This window comes from Centrocercus urophasianus, unplaced genomic scaffold, assembly GCF_019232065.1.
Source record: "Centrocercus urophasianus isolate 14NV4802_14NV808 unplaced genomic scaffold, USGS_Curo_1.0 seq_15, whole genome shotgun sequence".
Lineage (NCBI taxonomy): Eukaryota > Metazoa > Chordata > Aves > Galliformes > Phasianidae > Centrocercus > Centrocercus urophasianus.
In genome coordinates this window covers 33,614,430-33,635,369 of record NW_024884697.1, presented here as the reverse complement: position 1 = coordinate 33,635,369, position 20,940 = coordinate 33,614,430, and the positions used below count along the sequence as shown (strand labels likewise).

The 20,940-nt window shown below is 43.7% G+C and overlaps 2 protein-coding genes across 2 annotated transcripts in view; both read right to left on the bottom strand.

Moving 5' to 3' along the window:
• Nucleotides 1-1,288, bottom strand: part of FRS2 (fibroblast growth factor receptor substrate 2) — a 50,341-nt gene extending 49,053 nt beyond the window's left edge. Inside the window, exon 1 of the mRNA XM_042816094.1 lies at nucleotides 1,269-1,288. The gene's annotated coding sequence lies outside the window, so the exon portion shown is untranslated. The remainder of the gene's footprint in view (nucleotides 1-1,268) is intronic.
• Nucleotides 1,289-17,876: 16,588 nt separating this feature from the next.
• Nucleotides 17,877-20,898, bottom strand: YEATS4 (YEATS domain containing 4). The gene is made up of 7 exons (XM_042816391.1): nucleotides 20,800-20,898; nucleotides 20,537-20,656; nucleotides 20,396-20,462; nucleotides 20,224-20,318; nucleotides 19,497-19,589; nucleotides 19,328-19,415; nucleotides 17,877-18,456 (listed from the first exon to the last, which is right to left on the bottom strand). Exons 1-7 carry the CDS (start codon nucleotides 20,848-20,850, stop codon nucleotides 18,287-18,289), a joined length of 684 nt encoding a protein of 227 aa, XP_042672325.1. The 5' UTR covers nucleotides 20,851-20,898; the 3' UTR covers nucleotides 17,877-18,286.
• Between the last annotated feature and the right edge of the window lie 42 nt (nucleotides 20,899-20,940).

Sequence of the window (20,940 nt, the reverse complement as noted above, 5' to 3'; positions counted from 1 at the left end):
ACAAGACACCAAACTGGAAAGTGAGCAAAAAGCTGTTTAACCAAATATAAATACAACTGCTGGAACGTTGTTTCAACAAGCATTTTCAAAACATTCTTGATACATAGGCAAATAAACCCAGGACTTCTCAGTCAAGAAATAATGTTCTTAATCACTTTCCATTTGTGATGCAGGGAATATTTTTGGACCTGAACTGGTGACTCACACTGATACCAATGCACATTTGTCTTGAAGCAGGCTCCAACACCGCCCGCAGGACGGCTGTGCTGCTCAGATGCACTTGCAAACTGAGGAAAACAGACAGGGAACCTCGCTGGCAGTTCTGCTGATTCAGACAAGCAAGCAGATCTGAATCTGGATTCAGTGGATCTGAATGTTTCTTCGTACCAACCCACTATTAAAGCAGCCATGTTCCTCTAAATACAAATGTACTGCAGAGCCAGCAGCGTGGACTGAATGAGAGTCATCACACAGAATGACCTGTATAGCTAATGCCATTAAAGCAAGACACAATACATGTCTGTGCTTCTTGCTCGTTACGCTAAATGTCACTTTGTCACTAACATTGTAAGTGAAAAAAAGAAAAAGCTAAGAGACAGCACGGTGTCATCTCTGACCAACGGCCCAACAGCATTCCTAACCACTCCTCACAATCACCACCCCTTGTGCTTTGATGCTGTGCGGGACACGGAGACCGGGAAGCCAAGAGAGCATCCCAGAGAGCCACGGCTCGGACAGAGAACTAAGGAAGAGTGGTACCGAAAGCCCTTTCAACCTCTGTGATCCTCCACATCCATCCCTCCCGCGCTCGCAGCGAGAGGAAGGGCCCCAACGCGCTGCGGAGAGCGGCCGTGTGCCGGGAGCAGCGGCGGAGGAGCGCCGGGAGCGGCGGCCCAGAGCTTGACAGCTGGCAGGGCATGGCAGGACCCATGGCAGCGCGCAGCCGTGCGGGCACAGCCGCTCCCGCATCCCGCTCCTGCCCCCGGCAGCCCCCGCCGCCAGGCCGGCCCGGCCGGCCCTCCGCTTTTGTTCCGAACCCGCTCCGCGCTCTCCCGACCGCGCTCGCTCCCTCCCTGCCCGCTCGCTCACTCGCCCGCCCGCCGCTCTCCGGCCGCAGCCCCGCCCGCCCGCGTCGCACCGCCGGCTCCGCACTCCGGCGGGGAAGGAGCGCGGCCCCGGCCCCGGCCGCGGGGCAGGGGCGAGGGGAGCCGGCCGGGCACCCCGCGAGGCGCGGCCCGGACAGGGACGGGGGCAGCGCCCGCACTCACCTCCGCCATGAGCCCGCGCCGGCCGCCGAGCCAGGGCCGGGCCGCCCACCACCACGGGGGCGAGAGGCGGCCCCGCGTCCGCGGCGGGGAACGGCGGCGCCTCCCGACTGCGGCGGCGACAGGGCCTCGCTCTGGGCCGGACTCCGCCGCACAACTTCCGGAGCGCGGCGGCAACGCCTTCCGGGGCGGCCCGGCCCCGCCGAGTCGGGCGCGGTGTCGCCGCCGCTCGCCATAGGTCCGCCGGCCGGCCGGCTCCCGTTGGATCGCGAAGCCGCTCGGTGCGTCCCGCCTTCCCGGCGGCGTGTGACTGCTCGTAGGGCGATTGCGGCTACCTGGAGTCTCTTGGAGAGGCGATGAGAGAATCTAGTCTTACGTCCTCTCTCCTGACGGCGGCCACAGCGGTGCTCCCCTCCGGCACCGCCCGTACGAGTGCGGGAGCTGGAGAAGTTGAATGCTTTGCAGAGATTTTCTCCAGCTGCACAAATGATGATGCCTGCAAGGGAGCGGGAATACGGCTGTTGTTTAGGGCTTGTGCCGTGACAGCTGCTGTGTGTGTGAGCCCGTGCTCTGAGATCTGGCTGGAACAAGGGTAGGGCATGAGATTTGGCTGTAGTTGGGTCACATAACGAGAAGGCACTAGCAAACATCATTATCTAGTATGCTGTATATGCTCATGTCCCATAAATATGGCATATCTCATGGCTACAAAGCAACAAGCTGCTCTCAAGACAGTCATCTGCAGCACCTACGTGTCCTTTAGGTCCTTTGATATGCAGACTCGCCTTTATGTTGGCTGTCAGCTCAGCTGCTGTTGTTTGTTTCAAACTGCGAGTCTACATCCAAGCAGTATTACTATATTGCAGTTTTCCATAGCCTCCTCAGCAGCATCTGGATAAGCAATGAAAAAGTCTGCACCGCTCTCTTCTGTTGGGTCTTTATTTCCTGCTCCCTCTAGTTCTCATCATGCCTTCACCTGCTCATATAAGCAGCTGAGCTTGAACTGTATGTCAACCTTGGTTCCAGGCTGGGTAGCACATTGTCTCTTTGACAGCTAAGTTCTCTATCTTCTACTGGTTGCTGGTCTTACCTACAATCATTTTTCATCATCCCAAACTGAGATGACCGTGTGTCCATTGAGATGCACTATAGGTTCTGTACAGATTCTTTTGAAGACTGATCAACTGCTTGCAGCTGTCTACAAATTATGAGCCGACATTGCTTTGGGTCCTTTCATGGCATCTTCAGTTCTGTTCAAGAATGCTCTAAACTTTCTTTTAATCAGCTTTGAAATCAGAGACAACTCTGTTTTTCCAAATATCTCATTATGCTGCTACTAATGCCACCTTTAAAGCTTCCCTGTCAACAGTTGGCACATAGCTAAAATTTGCATATATACTATATTAGTAACTAAGCATTTCAGTGTTTACTTGGCATTTCATATATGGCCTTTTAATATACAGTGGCTACTGGAAGTGCTTAATACATGGTTTGCCACTGCAACAGAATTCATCGTTCTCTAATTCATAACTGGTTTACTCAATTAAATGTTGAGTTAAATGTGCTATTTTTAAATACTACTTAGAAGAACTCTTTTATTATTAATGTCACTTTCACCCCAAATTAAAATTTCCAGGTTAACAACTTTTTTTTTTTTTTTTTTTTTAGTTTAAAAACTAGGAGGCCATAGATATATTTTGGAAAGTCTTTGGAGAAGAAAGGAGATTGAACCACATCAGTTACACTGTAGCTCTTGTTTCCAGCAGCTCTCATTTCGCTACTGTAGCATCTCTCAGTGTTGGTTCATAGACTCATGTCACTCCAGTTCCTGGATTTTTACAAGAAGGGATCAACACTGTGGGATTTATCATTGAATTTGGACCTAGCAGATTATTGCCTTTGCCTGTAAGCTACTTTAAAAATTAAAGACTATTCGGTTCTGTAATTAAAAGAGCAGCCCAATCATATATTAAATTTTATCAGTACATTTATCTCATTAATAAAGTTTTCCCTTACTCATCTTACCCTTGCACATAGCAGGGGGGTTGAAATTAGGTGATCATGGTGGGCCTTTTCTACCCAGGCCATTCTATGATTCTATGATTCATCTTGTATTCTTAATGCCCGGGTCTGACAAAGAAGGAACACTGAGGGAATGGAATGCCAGATTGTGTTTCTGGAGTTCCTTTGGAATCTATCCCATTTCATGTCTTCTCTAGTGGGAAGCGCTTTCTGATCAGCACAAGTTGTGTGTACTGACCAAAGCCTTGAAATATTTTTGGAGATGGGTACCGGGTCACATCATAAATGTTTCAACTACAAATTGAAACATAAAAGAGTAAACAGTTTCTCCTAAAAATAAAACTGTAGCAACAGCTTCATGACAAATCACAGAAAACTGCAGTCATTTCATGTTGTGATGAACAAGGCCTTTGATTTTGCTATAGGCACCACCTAGCTCAGCTGTAGGTGAGGGCTCCTATATAATAGTGCCTTTCAGGGTTTGTGACTCAGCAGCAAAAGCATGCTCCTGGCTGAAATGTGGTACAGAAACTCGCTCTCTTTCTCTGTTCTAAGACATTACCTAGGAGTGCAATTTTATTCTATCAGTCCCCAAATCCATTTGACACTAAAAAAAAGATTTAAAAAAAAAAAAAAAAAGTCCATAGCAAACATTTCAGGAGCTGGAAAACAGATCAGATTTACAAAGAGAGAGTGCAGGACTTATTGTGCTAGCAACAGCGCAACACTGGTCACATTCTGCCTCTCCTCATGTGTGGCATGCTAAGTAGAATGACCCTTTGTATGTCAAATCAAGAAGTTGTTGTTTCCACAGTCAAACAAAGCCCTTGCATACAGTAAGGGCCATATAGCAGCCACTTATGGCCTGATCTGCACTTCTTCAGGAAAAAAAAAAAAAAACAACTATCCCCATAGAGTTAATACTATTTTTTTTTTCAGAAGTGTAAAATTGAGCCAATGATTTAAACCAGTAGTTCACTGCTTCATTAATATTTTCATCATTAGTTAAGTTTAAGTTGTCAACATTTCAGCTTAAAAAAAAAAAAGAAAAAAAAAAAAGAAATCTAATGGTAAGTAAAGACATATTGCATCTGGACAGTTTAATTCATAATGAAACCTCTCCTGAAATGGCTGGAATCTGACCAATCTTCTGTACTTATTCCTGTGACACTTGGGGAAGAGTGGGGCAGGAATTGCACAGATTGTTGTTGGTATTGCACTTTGTTTTTTCCTCAGACGTATGCATTGGATTCATCTTGTACACATGTACCTCTACGTACCTCTGATATGATTAAAGGATTCATGAGCTCTGAGTAATGTGCTGTGATGGAGACGATGCTTGTTGCTGTGAGTATTGATCCATAGAATTTCACAGAATTATAGAATCATTAAAGTTGGAAAGACCACTAAGCTCATGAAGTCCAACCATCAACCCAGCACCACCACGTCCACTAAACCACGTTCCTCAGTTCCACGTTTGCTCCTTTCTTGAACACCTGCAGGGACGCTGACTCCACCACCTCCCTGGGCAGCCTGGTTCAGTGCCTCACCACTCCTTCGGAGAAGAAATTTTTCCTAGTACCAAACTTGAACATTTCCTGGCACAACAGGAGACCATTTCCACTCATCCTATCACTGTTACATGGAAGAAGAGGCCAATTCCCACCTTGGCACAACTCCTTTCGGGTCATTGTGGAGAGTGATCTGGTTTCCCTTGAGCCTTCTTTCTCCAGAACAAACAATCCCAGATACTACAGTGAGTAGCAAAAGTGTAATTTTAAACTCAGGTATTTTCTCTGACCTTATTTTATGCTAAGCTTACTGAGATTTTGTGTATTTTACCCCTTCAGATGCTGGATACTTAGTCCCTTGCCCATTTGAACATTGAAAGTCTCAAAGACATTATTCTATGAGTGAAGCTGCCTCTTGGGCCTCCCGAGTTCTACAAATTCAGTTTGCTTCACAAGTGAATGTTCTGCTTAACTGAGTTGAACTGTTTTCACTTCCCCCAACAAAGGCTGCCACATGCAGCTCCCGTAACTTCTTTCTGGCTGCTTCCCAGGAGCAGCACCAATGTGCTGACTGCAGAATGTTTCACGGGCTGTTTCCAACTAGTCCGTGATAACCAAGTGGGATGTAAACCTAATTCAAAGAAAAAAAAGCTACACTACATTGCAATAACATTTGAGAACAGATATTGTCAGATGAAAGCAAGGAAATTCCATGTGAAGACAGCTGCTATGCCCTTCATTCACCCCCTGGTGTTGCAGAGTTTCGGGGCCTCAGAGCTGTGCACATTTAACTGTGAAGTTTGTACAAAACAGTGTTTGAAAAGCATCAACACAGTGTCAGATTTTTAAATATTAGGCAACTTGTGCAACTGCAAATGGACTCCCTTGTGAGTACAAAGTAGAAGGAATTAATTATGTGTAATCATGCTCAGTTCTTGTAGTTTGGAAACCTTCCTCAAGCAGGACACAGCATGGATGCCTCTCACAGGAAAAGGCAGCTGGTTATTTTAAATCTCTGCATGCAGCATGTGCCCTTTGCCTTATTTATTTATTCATTCAGTGAGTAACTACTTCGGTATTCTTAGGGCATTTGTCATTGTATTAGTTGATATGTCATTAGCATTAGTGGGATTATTTCCTCATTCTGTCTTCCAGAGGAAGAGTTATAGCTGCATGTTACTTACAGGGGAGCATTGGCTAGGTGTGTGGGAGTCTTGGTGTTGCATAGCTCAGTGTTGTGGCACTGATCATTAAAAAATCATGCTGCTTGGTGGAGTTGATGGTTCTCAATCCAGGTTTCACAGATGGTATGTGGTGGAGGAAGCTGGAGGAGTGGGATCACATGGGATCCAAACAAGAAGCTGGCTAAGCTTCTCCCTGCGAGAGATTGATGGCATTTGTGTGACTGCAGGCACAGTGCTTGGATTTAGTGCCTAGGAATCTTGGAATATAATGCTCTGTTGCATCCCATAAGCAAGTATTGTGACTGCTGCTGGAAAATTGGCAGAGGGACTGTGTGTGTTTGCCCTAGCTGCTGCAGTGGGAATTCGGGAACTCTGGGTTAGGATCACACTGCAAATTCATGGTGAAGATGCTGACAAATGGTCCATTTTACCAATTCCACTATAAGGGAAGTGTTTCAATGCAGAGTGGACTGGTAAGAACAGCTGCAACATTTACAGTGTCTCTCTTGATACCCTCAAAAATAAAACTGAGTTGCAAAGAGCTTCATGGTGGAGTTCACTCCAGCACATTTGGTGCTTATATACTTGTATATCTTTATACAAGACATGAATTTGAGGGATAGGAGAAACCTTCCTTTTCCTATAGTTCGATATTAGAAAACCCGAAACTTAGGCTACCTGGGTTTGGTTTCTAGCTGTGAAAATATAAATTCCTATTTTCCTTCACCTATAACCATCATACAGTTATTACTGCTTCCTTAAACCTACCCACTAGACATTATTCTGTTGTGACTGATTTCGTCAGACCCTTAGGAGAAGGATTGGGTTGCTGGGAAGTACATACAGAAGTCACTGAAATGAGAATTCATGGAATGTAAGCACCTCATGGCTGGAAAGCAGCTGGATGAGTGTTTAAGGATCATAAATGTTCACTTTCAGTATTGGAGACCTCTTAGTGATGTAGTCTTGTCTCAGGTCAAACAAGCAGATCGGTGACAGGGAGCTGGGGTGAGGCTTTGGCATATAGACAAGTACGTCAGACCATGGAAAAATCAACATCATTTTTTGTAGATAGAAAAAGCTTTGTCATTATGAAGTCCTTTGACAAAATGAACAAACTGATAAACCAGGGTGATAAAGTGATTTCAAAAGAGCTTTTGGCACAATTCCACGCCAATGCTGCTAAAGAAAGTTGGCAGTCATAGGTTCAGAGGGAGGGCTGTCTTGTGAATCGGTAACTAGCTGAAGGAGGAGGGTTAACGGGAAGCAATAAATAGTCGTTTTTTACACTGCACGAAAGTTACAGTCAGACTCCCACAAGGATTCATGCTGGGACCTGCACTGGTTGGCATGTTCAAAATGGTCTTGGAAGGAGAGCGAGTAAGGAAGCAGCACGGTTTGCTGCTGCTGCAAAATCCTGTACAGTAGAGGAATATAAAGCTGACGGCAAAGAGCTTTGGAAGGATCCCATCCTGCTGAGCCTGAGCATGAAACTAGGGGCTGAAATTCAGTCTCCATAAATGTAAAGAGATATATATGGGTAAAGCCAATCTTAATTACGAGTGCATAGTTCTGCAAGTGATATTACTGCAGAGGAAGGAGTTCTTAAGTGTCTCTGTAGGCGGTTCTTTGGAAACTTCATTGCCAGCTCCAAGTAAGAAAAATATCAGGAATTATTTGAAAGGGAAGACTGACTGGAGCAAAAAGTGTTGTGATATTTCTGTGGGGATCAGTCGTATGGCCACAGTTAGAAAGCAGCATAAACTTGGTTTTCCCATGTCAGGAGGAAGGTGAATACGGCGTTTCTGTATAAGACATAATTACCAGCACTGGAACTTTTCAGATTGAGGAAGACCAAGTGATCAATTGCTGGGTGATTGGAGGAAAGTGACTGAATTTTGGAGAGAAGGTAGGGAACTGTCATAAACTTCTAGCAAGTGGTAATAGGAAATAACAGACAACTGGTTTAGAGCAACAGAAGGCAGTGTCTTTTGCAGATGCTCCAGAATTTGAGTACAGATCTTTGCTTCCAGAACATAAAGGCTAAAACTATCATTGCTTCAAAGAAAGGGTTAGACTCAAAGGTGCTGTTGGCAGCTGGCAAATGTAACAAGGCAAGGGAAATACTGCTAATATATGGAGTTGTTGGTTTTTTTTATTTATTTTTTTAACTTTTACTATGAAGATAGTCAAGTATTGGAAGAAGCTGCCCAGAGTGGCACGGCTGCTATCCTGGCAGACATTCCAAGCTTGGCTGGACGTAGTCCTGAGCAGCCTGCCCTGCTGCCCAGCCCTGCTTTGAGCAGCTGTGTGTACATGACTCCATACACTATGTTCACAGATAGAAGGAGAATATTTTTGTTCTAGGATAACTGATCCATATAGAGTGCAAGAACATAGTGGGGACAAGGCACCTTGGTATATTGTTAGTTAAACACAAGTGATGGGGGAAGGGCATAGTATGTGCTGCCATGGCACGTAATGCAGTTGTGTGAGCACATATTTTCCACTTCTGGATCAAGAAGGCATGCAAAAAGATGCTCTTCATCTTCATTTCCCTAACTAGGGTCAGTGCTTGTTAGTATTTTGGTTAAGATTTTCAGGTGATAAGATAGCCCTGTGCTCTTTGTGACTGCTTATGCTCAGCAACTGGCCTGCATGGCATGAACAAACAATTCATACAACAGAAATATTCCAAACTGCCCATCACTGCTTTCCCCTCTAACAAGAAATTTTCTGTGTAAGATGCAGACCATGCTACAGCTCTGCAGCTGAACTCAGTGTGTTCACATGCAACAGTCATGGAAGAAGCTGAGCTCTGTAGTTTTAAAGAACAAATGCACTTTAATTTTTATTCAGGTCTGCCTGCAATTAAGCTGAAGGGTTTGCATGTCTGCTAGTCTATATGTGGGTAGAAAGGCAGTGAGGTTAAGATAATAGGCTTAAAATGTATTCTCAGAAAACATTTAAAACCACAGTAGGGTGTGATTGTATGCAAATAAGTATTTTTGCAATAGCAGATTAAGCACCTTATGGAATTTGTATGGCAAGCTGCATGCTTGTACATGATGCAAAGTATGATTAAGCACTGGTGTGTGGAGTTTTTGCCTTTGGTAAAAAAAAAATTAAGGCAGATTTAAATCAATCATTGGCTTTCTCAGTCTTTACACAGCATAAGCTGTAAGTTACGAATGGTAATTATAAGAGAGAAAATGTTAAAAATAACACTTTCTTTTTTTTCCTTGGGTCTGCATACTTGGAGCATGTGTCCTGCTGTGGCTCCTAGTCCAGGAAAACCATTGCACTTGCAGAAGGTCTCTGCTATAGAATGGCAACACAGAGGATCTGCAGCAGAGAGAAAAGAAAACTGGTAAACTGATATCTTCTTATCACAGCTGTTCTGGTGTGCATTTTGCCATCAGCTTCCAGAATTACAGAGTGTTTTTTATAGGACTCCCTAGAGCACCTTTTTGATGCTTTTCATGTATGGATGGATTAATCAATCCAGGTTCTGGGTCTGCTGTATTTTTTTTCATGCTCAGAGATCATTAACATGTCTGAGATGCAGCAAAATCAGATCCAATTGTGTTTGTTTCCATCCAGTACTTTTCCTACCTGGGTAACAGATATATACATTTGTTTGAGTTAACCTCGATGTAAATATTGAAGTAACTTGGCCCTACACTGCTGTTGTGCAGTTTGCCTGTAGAAGAAATGCAAGAAATAAAATCTTCTCCAAAGAAGTCAAATTATCAGGTTGAAAACCAGCGAAACGCACTCTCCTTCTGCCTTCCCAAACAGCTCTGCCTGCTCAGCAATAAACATGCAGAGGGAATCTGAGCTCACCCTGGCAGGGTTATTCTCCTTTCCTGCCTCTTCATCATAATTTGTTAGTGAAAGCAGTGGTCAGAGAAAGTGCAAGATCAACAGTTCTGAGTACTGGTGCTCCAGGCTTTGCTCTCCTTCATCCCACATATTCTGCAAGCACAACTTGAATTGAGTGGAGAGCCAAGCGCTGGGATTGAGAGAGGCAGAAGGCCAGGAGGACTGTGGAGGATCCCAGCAGGCCTTCAACTGAAGGGTCCCACCCTGCTCAAGGGAGAACTCCATTTCTGAAACCACTGCCAGACTGCTGATCAGAGCCTGATGTCCTAAGAGAAGAAAAATAGCAATGTCTTTATTTATCCACGCTGTGTAAGGAGTGTAAGGCTCCTTCAAGAAAGAGAGAACCTTCGAACCAATGTGGGCAGAAACTGCTACGTGAAGGCAGTGGGCTGATGAGAGCAACTGCTCCAGCCCCAGTAGGATAACACTGGGCATGTTCCCTCAGAGGAGGCACAGCACAAGAGTGGACGAAGTACAGAAAAGGAGAATTACTGGTAATAGGGTGTAAAGGTGTTTGCGCAGTGTCTCATTTTCAATTACTGTATTATTTTTCAGCTTTAGAACTGCCATAATTTGCACATGAAGCTGGCATAAGCAAACTACATAATTGCTTGAAACATGGGAAATAAAAGTAGACTTGTTAGTTTAATAGTATTTCAAGTAAAAAGTATTTTAGCAAAAAATAATTATATTTCCCTTCAATTACTTATAACAACATAGATTTTAAGCCAAATCAAGAACGGAATCAAAATATATACCACCCTCATTCTCTCACATAGAAAGATGTCTGCAGAAGAGCCTGGAGGATGGAGACCATGGAATTCTTCTCAGATTGGCCTGGCTCAGGTGGGAGCAGCTAACTGCTACAGGGGGAAACTTGGCCCTTCTGTTTGTTCATCCATACTGCCTCATAGCAGGAGGAGAAAAGGATGACAGAACAGCTTTTGTTTTAACAAGGCATGAAAAAAAGGCATGACTTGCTTTTAAATTAAAGAGCCCTAAAGAAATAGATCTTCCAACTGAAGTGAAAAAAGTTAAAGTTCATGAGACTTTGACTCTTTGGGGAAGTTCATTCCACTGTTAAGAATGTTTGAACTCTCTTGTGGCAGAACAAACAAGGCTGGTAACTGTGGCCTGCAGTGATCTGTGGTGGTTTTTCCTTCTCTGTCATACCATCATCCCTCCCCTACTTGGTTCAAGGAGTTGCTCGTGTCAGCACTCAGGGCAGGTGGCATATCCTCATCCTATTTAAGATCCATTTGTCAGTGCAAACCTTTGTGTGACAACCTGAAGTGTTTGGGTTTATTTGTTCTACATTCAGAATCGGTTGATGCAGGATTAATTTGCCAAAATGAAATGAGGTGCTTAGACCTTCTGCTCTGACATTTTCTTCCCAAGGTGATTTGCTTCTGTACCAAACAAATGCATGTCTTCTCCATCTTCCCAGCTCAAATCCATTTTGATACAAATGGGAGATTGTCAGAGAATTTGGGCTAAAGTCTAGCTTCCTTTTTTAAAAACAGAAGGACAATCTTCATTCCCGAGTCTTCCAGGAATACTGTTTTTTAAAAAGCTTTTTTAAAGGTAATGAAACCCATAGCACAACAGTCAGTCACATCACTTAGCCACTCCAAACAAGCTGAGTTAGAATCATAGAATCAGAGAGTTGTTTGAGTTGGAAGGGACCTTCAAAGTTCATTTAGTCAATTCCCCTGCAATGAGCAGGAACCTACGGCTACATCAGGTTGCTCAGAGCCTCCCCAACCTGTCTTTGAATACCTCCATGGACGGGGCATCCACCACCTCTCCGGGCAATGTGGTCCAGTGCCTCACCACCCTTATGTTAAAAACTGCTTCCTTATATCCAATCTAAATCTCCCCTCTGTTTGTCTGAAACCATTTCCCCTTGTTCTATCACAGCAGACTGCCAAAGAGTCTGTTCTCTTCTTTCTTATAGCTCCTTTTTAGATACTGACAGGCCATCCTCAGGTCTCCCCAGAGCCTTCTCTTCCCCAGGCTGAACAGCCCCGGATCCCTCATACTCTGTTGCCCCAGAAGGATTTCAACTGCACTAAATGCTTCTTCAGATCAAAGCAAGTGAAGGCAATAACCTTAGAGCTGAAGGACACCACTTACAGCTCAAGTACAGCTCTGCAATTTATTACACCACCCATCTTCTACTGACCATTTTGCTTGCAGTCTCCAGGCCTGGCACCATGCCTGCATGCTTTGCACGTGCACCATGCAGTATTCTCAGGGTGCTACATAAATAATAATACAGCAGTAGAGGAGGGAATTGTTCCCAGTGGAGCAATCCACAACTGAGCGAACCTTTCAGATATTATGGAACAAAGCCAGCATTACTTCAAAAACTTTTTTTTTTAAAGACAAAGTCAGTCAAATGCCTAAATTAAAATCCCACTCAATTGCTTTGATCTTATCAGATGCAATATCTGTAAGTTCATTTAATAAGGCACTCATGCATTTTATCTTTATGCTTAATTTAAATATGAGAAGCAAACACATTTTATATAGTTGTTATTCTCCAATTACTACAAAAGCTTCTTAGAATCTTTGATCATGAGAATGTTGTTTCAAATCCAGTTCTGCTCCACAATTACTAAATCTCTTCACTGAAGTTAGTTTGGATGCAATTTTGGCCCAACAGGAGTGAGCTGCAGGCAGTCCTTGGGAAACTGAACGACTGTGGGATAGCAAAGAGATCACAGTGCACCAAGTAACTGAGCTGATTTATTTGTTGGCGGTATTTTTTAAGGCAGAAATTCCAACCGAAGTGGTAATGATGGCAAGTTTGTGTCTGACACAGTGATATAACAATGATTTACTGTTACTAAAAAGAAAGAACATAAACTCATGAATTTTGTTTTTGTATCAGAGCCACTTCAGTAGAGGTTCAGCCTTAGGGTTTGGGTTTGTTTGGACATTTTTTGCACAGGGTAACACAGGTATAATGGCTACCAACCAAGCACAGATCTTGGTTATGTACAAGTGTTAGATGACTACAAAATGTATTTGGATTTGTTGCACAAACCATCTCAGGATTCAGGTAAAGTTGAAGCTAGCAGACTATACTGTCAGATAAAACTCTGAGATCAACAGCAGCAACAAAACCAAGCTCTTTTTGTCTTACAGGTCTTTGTTTTTTACTGTTTGACAAGTGTGATAAAGGAGCTGTAGCACAAAAATGGGTAGGGAGGAGGAACTTCCAAAGGACAGCTTTTTGGGCAAATGCACAAAGTAGACTGCAAGAAAATGCAAAGTCAATGTGAGGGCATACAGCAGCAATGGCTGAGTGGGAAATGTGAAAAAAAAATGTTTCTTTAAACTTATTCATAGGTGGCTACCAGGCTTCTGAGAGCTTGAGCTTAATCCTTATAAAGGAGTGCTGTAAAGTCTGCCTACCATGACATATAAAACATTACCAAAATAAGTGGCCTTTCAATTGAAAATGTAGCATCTCCATTTATTGATTTATTACCTCTATCCCCCAGAGGCCTGACTGAAACCCACTTCACAAACTGGAAGTCAGATTGTCTTAGTGAAGTATGAAGCATTTCCAGCTCCAAATGCACAAGCAGGACGCCGTTAGCACTCAGTACCGCATGGGATCAGATTAGACTACAAACAAACTTCAATTAAATTTCACTTTTTAGACAATAAGGCCATGAAAGCTTTTACTGCTTCTCCATTTTAAAATGCACACACTGTGTCAATCTGTTAAAAAAAAAAATGCAACACAAATGCATATAAAGCAATTTAATCATCATCTTTACAGTAACCACTGTTTTCCTGCCTTTATCCTTGATGAAACAAAACCAAAAACAACACTAGAAAGAATTCACAGCCTTAGAAATGTATCTTCTTTATCCTCTGCAAATGCACAACTAGGACTCCTTGCTTGTTTGTTAATAAAAAGTAAGCAGAACTTGAAACACAATTTAATTAATACAGGTAGATCACATTAACTCTTTGAGATTACAAGTGGATCCTCGTCTGCAAAATACTGTAGAATGAGTCTAGCAGGAAGCAGGACTGGCAGACAGAGCAGTAATGAGATACTCAGAGCATCAATTGCTGTCCCAGGAGCAGACTGCTGCCTGAGGCCTGGTAGTCGGCTGTACAGCAGAGCTATTCTGCACTCTGTTTACATTGCCCACAGCATGCCTGTCAATGGCTCAGTGTCTGGATGGAGACCAGTGACAAGTGGTGCCCTTCAGGAGTAGATACTGGGACCAGAGCTCTTTAACGTCTTCATCAATGACATTGACGGTGGGATTGAGTGCACACCTCAATCAACACATCTGTGAATGAAACCAAGCTGTGTGGTGCAGTTGACATGCCTGAGGGACAGGATACCATCCAGAGGGATCCAGACAGGCTTCAGCAGTGGGCCTAGGAGAACCTCATGTGGTTCAACAAATCCATGTGTAAGGTTTGGTGCCTGGGTAGTGGTAACCCCCCCACCAGTACAAGCTGGGGGATGTAAGGATGGAGAACAGCCCTGCTGAAAAGGACCTGGGGGTATGGCAACTGGACATGAGCCAACAATGTGCCCTTTTGTAGCCCAGAAAGTCAACCTTATCCTGGGCTGTATCAAAACTAGCATGGCCAGCAGGTCAAGGAAGGTAATCCTGCTCCTCTGTTCTCTGCTGGTGAGACCTCACCTGGAGTACTGCATTCAGATATGGAGTACAGGAGAGATGCGGACCTGTAGGAGCATGTCCAGAGGAGGGCCACAAAAATGATCCAAGGGATGGAACACCTCTCTCATGAGGGCAGGCTGAGAGAGCTGGGGCTGTTCAGCCTGGAGAATAGAAGGCTCTGGAGAGACATGATAGCAGCTTTACAGTATCTAAAAGAGGACTATAAGAAGGAAGGGGACAGACTCTTCAGCAAGGTCTGTTATGACAGAACAAGGGAAACGGTTTCAACTAACAGAGGAGAGATTTATATTGGATATAAGGAAGATGATTTTTTTTACAATAAGGGTGGCAAGGTACTGAATCAGGTTGCCCAGAGAGTGGTGCAGATATCCCAGGAGATACCTAAGGTTAGGCTGAATGAGGCTCTAAGCAACCTGATCTAGCTGTAGCCATCCCTGTTCATTGCACATGAGTTGACCTAAGCGACCTTTAAGGTTCCCTTCCAACTCAAAAGATTCTATGTTCTATGGTCCTAGAGTGACCAGGGCAACAGTAGCCTTTACCTAACACTGCCACTCCTGGCTGGTAACATATTCATTTACTGAGGCTCTAACTCTCTTCTAAGGATACCCGCCCAGTAAAGATAGTGACAGTTTCAGCTCTAAAAAGAATACTTCTTTTGTTGTTCCCAGTGCTCTAATCACTGCATTACATTTCGGTTTTCCTTTGCCTGTTCCCTGTCCATTCCCAGAGACCTCATGCAGATCTGACTCTCTATGCTAAGGCGAACAGCAGTGATGGAGAATGCCATCTTGACCTCATGTTTATGAAGTTGTACAAAGCATGGAATGAAGATTCAGTCTTCCTCAGGAAAAATCTTCTCTAGTTTAGAGGTTGAATGCTCTAACTACTACACAGCCTTCCGTGCAGAAGCTAGAAAGTAACATCTACAGTTAGCCAATTTCAAACCTAACTTCTGAAGATTCTTCATGTTGGCTACAGAGAGTTGAAGAGGTTTAGGACCTGAATTGAGCTTTAGGTAGGACACAGTCATCACTCAGATCAGGACAGTGATTAAAACAAAAATGACCCGGATTAATGCTTTAATAAGCACAGGCATGAACAGACTATGAAATAAAACGTGAGATTTGCCAAATATTTCAGAACTAGACGTTGAAGAATCTCTTCAGGTGGAAGTACTGACAAAGCAGTCACCAGTAGAACAGATTACAATTGTTTCTGTCCTAAAGGACAGAATTCCCCGCAGCTGTGAGAATAAAGAGTGCCAGCCACTCATTTAACATATAAGCACCCTATAAAGTATACTAATTACCCGGGAGGAAGAGGACAAATACGACATATTCCAATGCAAATGAGTTCTTTTGGTGGCTTAATCTCTCGGCTTTCAAGAGGTTTTTCCTCTGGAAGTTGGTCAGGTGCATAGGAAGGCAGTGTTCCATCTGAAAATCACGATTTCACGATTTATCTTCTACTGCTTTTAAATGGAAATACTACGAATGTTGCATAAGTGAATGTTTAAATCCCAATTAATTACAACAAGATGGATGTAAAACAAGAATTTCTCAGTGTTTCTATACTTTTCATCATCCTGATTCTCATAATGTACTTTTCTCATAGTTAGTCTGTCCTTCCCTACTCCATTCAGGAATATCAAAACTTCCAACACACGTGTAAGTTAAATGTTCACTAAGCAATGACTAGTGGTAGAAGTCTACTATTGAAATTAAGTTTTAAAAATAATACTTGTGGAAAGACCGGCAGTTCTGAGCCTGCTGAAGTATGCAAGCCAGGGGATTGCCTGGCACGTTCTTTTTCATTCCCATTGTTACACAGTCCTGGCAAAGAAAGATTAAGCACTAAAAAGAACCCCAAACAAATAAAAAAGAGACAGAAGCAGGCAGATTTTGAATTTTAAAACCTGACTGCTTTACTAAACGAACAAAACCTGCAAACAGTAGCACTTGTATTTGTTTCCTCTCTCAGTGCATGCGATTTGCTGTTGAACAGTTTCATAAACTGTTCATAAACTGAGAGAAACCGGTCACGTCTATAGAAAGCAGGACACGTTGTTTAACCCAATGAACTCGGTCTGAGCCCTCCCAGACGCGCCAGAATCCCAGCAATTGAAAGACTGGTGAGACCAGAGATCACTTTGCACGGAGCTGCCACCTGGTGTTTGGGAGACAGCACATTCTTCTTCAGCTACTGCTTAAAAGCAAATTTAATGAATAAACCGAACCTTGAAAGACAATTAACTTTGTTAACAAGGATCCTTCAATAGCAATAGCTCGGTTGCCAGTTTCTCAGCTTGTCAAAGTCAGTTCTAGCCTCAGAAGACAGCCTCTAACAAAAAGCAGGTTGCAATTAGAAGTGTCCTATGCACCCAAGCAAAGCAAATTTGTCTTTCATTTATGTTTTTAATCAGTATATTCAAAGTGCTACGGAGCCAATGCATTTATACTTACCTACAATGCTTGGAAAACAACATAAGCAAATTGCTTGTGGCTGATAAAAACAGTTGCTCTCTGTGATCAGCAGCAATGGCAGTCAGAATGCCAGAAAAATTGGTCTGCAGCACCAGGAGGGATTTGTGTGAGCAGCACTTGTGCAAGCTGCCCCATCCTCTTTGATGAAACGTGCCCAATTTCAACAGCTGTTTTTCTTAATGAAGTCTCCATACTGAGTTCACACTGTCACAGCTATTTCAGTTCTGAATCTTTACCAAGCCATGTTAAATGCTAATTATCAATTGTTTCAAACCAGTGCTTTGTTCTCAAAGCATTAACAATATTGTTTTCTATAGAAGAAGGGGATGAGGTCTGTGGGGCTTTTCTCCTCTCTGCCAGAGGTAACTGCAACACAGAATCTCAAAATAGCAAAGATGCCCAAGCCTTTATAAACCCGAGGGTCTGCCATCTCTATCAGGCTACAAAAGAAGAGGGAGATTTACAAGCCAAAGATCAGGCACTGATTTTTTTCATGGCTTTTGGACTCATGGATTTTTCAAAGGCTAAACACAGCAGAGTATGAGTGTTAAATAGAATATCCACAAAACAGAGCAGGAATCTATTCCTGCGTCCAAATACACAAAATATAAAGGCATCAACTATATAAGTGAAAGCAGATGCAGGGCTAGAAACTCTTATCTCTTGATAAAGAAGTTATTAAAAATGCTATTTTTTTGATTTTACGAAGTTTTTTTTTTTGTTCTGCTGATAGCAAACTTAAGCATCTTGGATACCATTACATTTCAACCTCTGACTTAAATCAAGACTTGTTATTAACAATGATACTTGAAGCCCAAACTGGATAGAGACAAAAAAGTATTTAAAAACCTGCATGTTTTATTTTCAACTTCTAAAACCTTAACGTTGCAGTAGAAAAAGTAAAAAACAAAACAAAAACAGTAAACAGTGGCGTTCTGTAAACTAACACAGGACCATATGCAGAATGTTCCTACACCACTCAAATGCAGTCAGTACAAGCAGCAATCTGGCCTCCCTCTCTTCGATCCCTTCTCCTTGAAATAAACCAGTACATACCCAGAGATTTTAACTATAAAATGAGGATACATTCATTCTTGTTTTCTCCCATTTATAAACAGTCAGTTGCCACACACTGCAGTGATTTGCAAATGAAATTCATACAGTCTCCATTACAGAATTGGAGAGAACGCATACAACTCCACGACTGAAGTCCTTTCATCCTCATTACAGGCTCCTTGCCAACACTCATCACATATCTTTAGACTGATCATCCTCTTCAAGTTTTCTGATTTCACTCTTTAAACAGTTGATGGTTTCACGACTTGCTTTTAACCTTTCTTTAAGCTCAGCAATTTCAAAACTGGTTTTCTTTTTGGCAGCTTCCAGCTTTTCCCTGGTTTTTACTTCAAGATCTGCAACTGTGGTGGCAATAAAGAAAAAGAAATATGAATTATCTTTAAAATTTCGACTTTTCTTTATACATGTGGCAGTAATTTGGAAAGCACGTGTCCTGAAAAAATACAAAACAATTACTTCTAGCCTTACAGACTCAGCAATGTTAGTAAAAATGGTAACTGGAAAAAAAAATGGAATAACAGAAGAAGAAAAGTTTGCTTGATGACCTCACTCAGTCTATCAGTTTCGTGGTTGAAACAGTGTCATTCACAATGGCATTTGCCAGAGTAAAAAACGAAGAAAAACAAAAAACAAAAAAAAAACAAAAAAAAAAAACCAACCAACCAACCAAAAAAAAACCCCCCAAAAAAACCAAAGAACAACAAAACCCCAAAAATTAAAGATTCGGTGAAAAAAATCTCAACTGGTTACAGCAAAAGAAAAGGGTGATAGTGATCAAATCTCCCCTCAGTCGTGGATCCCTCCAGATCCCACACATATCATACTTTTGGACAGTGCAATTCAGTGAGGATAATTTTTGCTTGCACTTCACACCTTCATAAAATCAACCAAACTATCCCAAATATGATAAGCCAGGCATCAATCATGCCCCATCCCTGGAGGTGTTCAAGGCCAGGTTGGATGGGACTGTGGGCAGCCTGGTCTAGCATTAAATGTGGAGGTTGGTGGCCCTGTCTGTGGTGGAGGGTTGGAGATTCACGATCCTTGAGGTCCCTTCCAACCCAGGTCATTCTGTGATTCTGTGATCGTGCTGTCACTGCTAACACCAAGCTATTCAAAATTCATGCAGCCAGACTCACTGTATGATCACATCCTGCAGAAAACATTAATAGTAAATGACAGTTGGTGAAGGTATTCTCATTTTGCACTTACACTCTGTTTCATGCTTATAAGCGCCAAGTGTCAGCTGACGGGACGTCGTTAACAGTTGCTGCATCATGGCAGTAGGATCTTGAAATATCTAAGGAAGGACCAAAGTACACAGCCCCATTAATACTTTTCTAAATAAAGTCAGGCTTGGTTTACATTAAAATTTTCATACCATTTCATCATAGAATTCAGAAACTACAGTTTTCTTTCCCAGGATCGCATTGGTGTCAGACTGAAAAAGCTTCAGCAAGTGATACAGGGTTACCTAGATACAAAGACAGAGCTTTATCAGCTTGACAACCATAGGGAAACACCAATTATCTCCTAGATACAAAACAGTAGCAGATGTTCTTACTAAACAACTGTATAGGATTTTAAATGCTTTTAGGAATACAAAAATAAACATCATACAACATCAGCAGAGTTACTTAAATTCAGTATTCATTATTAAACACGCCTGCTATAAATGCAGCTTGATGTCTTAATATTGTCTGGGCAAGTGCTTGAGGATAGATGCATAAGAACCCACAAAGACCTTCTTTAAAGCATTTCCAAACAGAGAAGATGATTTAGTTTAGAGCCATTTTGCCAATAAATCAGTTTGAGAGTGGTTTCCACAGCCTTATCATTGCTGTAGTTTAGGTGCGGTGCGATGTGTTCCTGTACTGCTAAGCACCAGAGAAGCCAAGTGCAGTCAAAGCCGTCCCAGAAGCCTCAGCCTGCAGTGCAGCACAGAAACCAGCAAACACAGGCACCCACTGAATGAAGACAGAGCACGTTTCCTGGAAAAGTGAGCTCTACCAGCTCCGTGGCTGGCGGGCTGTGACCGGCCGTACGAAGCAGCCCAGCACCGGGCCGCCAGAATGGCAGAAGCACTATCAGAAGCTCAGCGTACTCACAGGTCGCTCGTTTGGGTCAATGAAAAATATCTTGATGATGATTTCAAATTCGCCCCAGCCCGTTTCGGTGATCTCGTACGGCGGTTTGGTAACGACTGCAGCGCGAAACAGAGATGAGGGCGATGAGCCTCAGCGGGACCGAGGGGAGCAAACGCCCCGACACAACACCCACCTCGGAGAGGATTCCCGTAGCTCTCGTGCAGCTTGAACTGGATTTTTTTCACGTAGGCGGACATGTCCTAGGAGAGAAGCTCGCTCAGCCCCACCGCGCACCCGGGCACGGCGCCGACGGCACGGGCGCTTCGGGCCCTACCTCGTTCCTGTAGGGCTTCACGTAAACCGTCCACTGATGCGTGTGCCCGTCCTCCTCCCTCTTCTTCCCGAAGTACCGCGCCACGTTCCCGTACACTACCGGCTTCACGATGGTGACGCCCTTGCGCGGGAGAGAAGAGAAGCGGCAGCGGCGAGAAGCGCGCCTGTAAGCGCCGCAGCAGCCCGAGCCGGGCGGGCCGGCAGAGGCCCCGGCACCCGCCGGACGAGCCCCGCGCCCGCCCCGTCCCTCCGCCCGCGCCGCACCTTCACCCTGCCCCCGGAGTCAGGCCCGAACTCAGCCATTCTCTTGAACATATTGCACCGGAGGGGGCGCCGCCCGCAGCCGCGCCGCGCTCAGCTCCCGCCCCGGCCCGGCCCGGCCCCGCCGCAGAGCAGCGCTCAGCC

Coding starts and splice junctions, on each gene's coding strand:
- YEATS4 (XM_042816391.1), bottom strand. CDS start 20,850: ATGTTCAAGAGAATGGCTGAGTTCGGGCCTGACTCCGGGGGCAGGGTG. Junction 20,319..20,395: donor CTACGGGAATCCTCTCCGAG/GTGGGTGTTGTG, acceptor TTCGCGCTGCAG/TCGTTACCAAACCGCCGTAC. Junction 19,416..19,496: donor CTGAATTCTATGATGAAATG/GTATGAAAATTT, acceptor GTCCTTCCTTAG/ATATTTCAAGATCCTACTGC.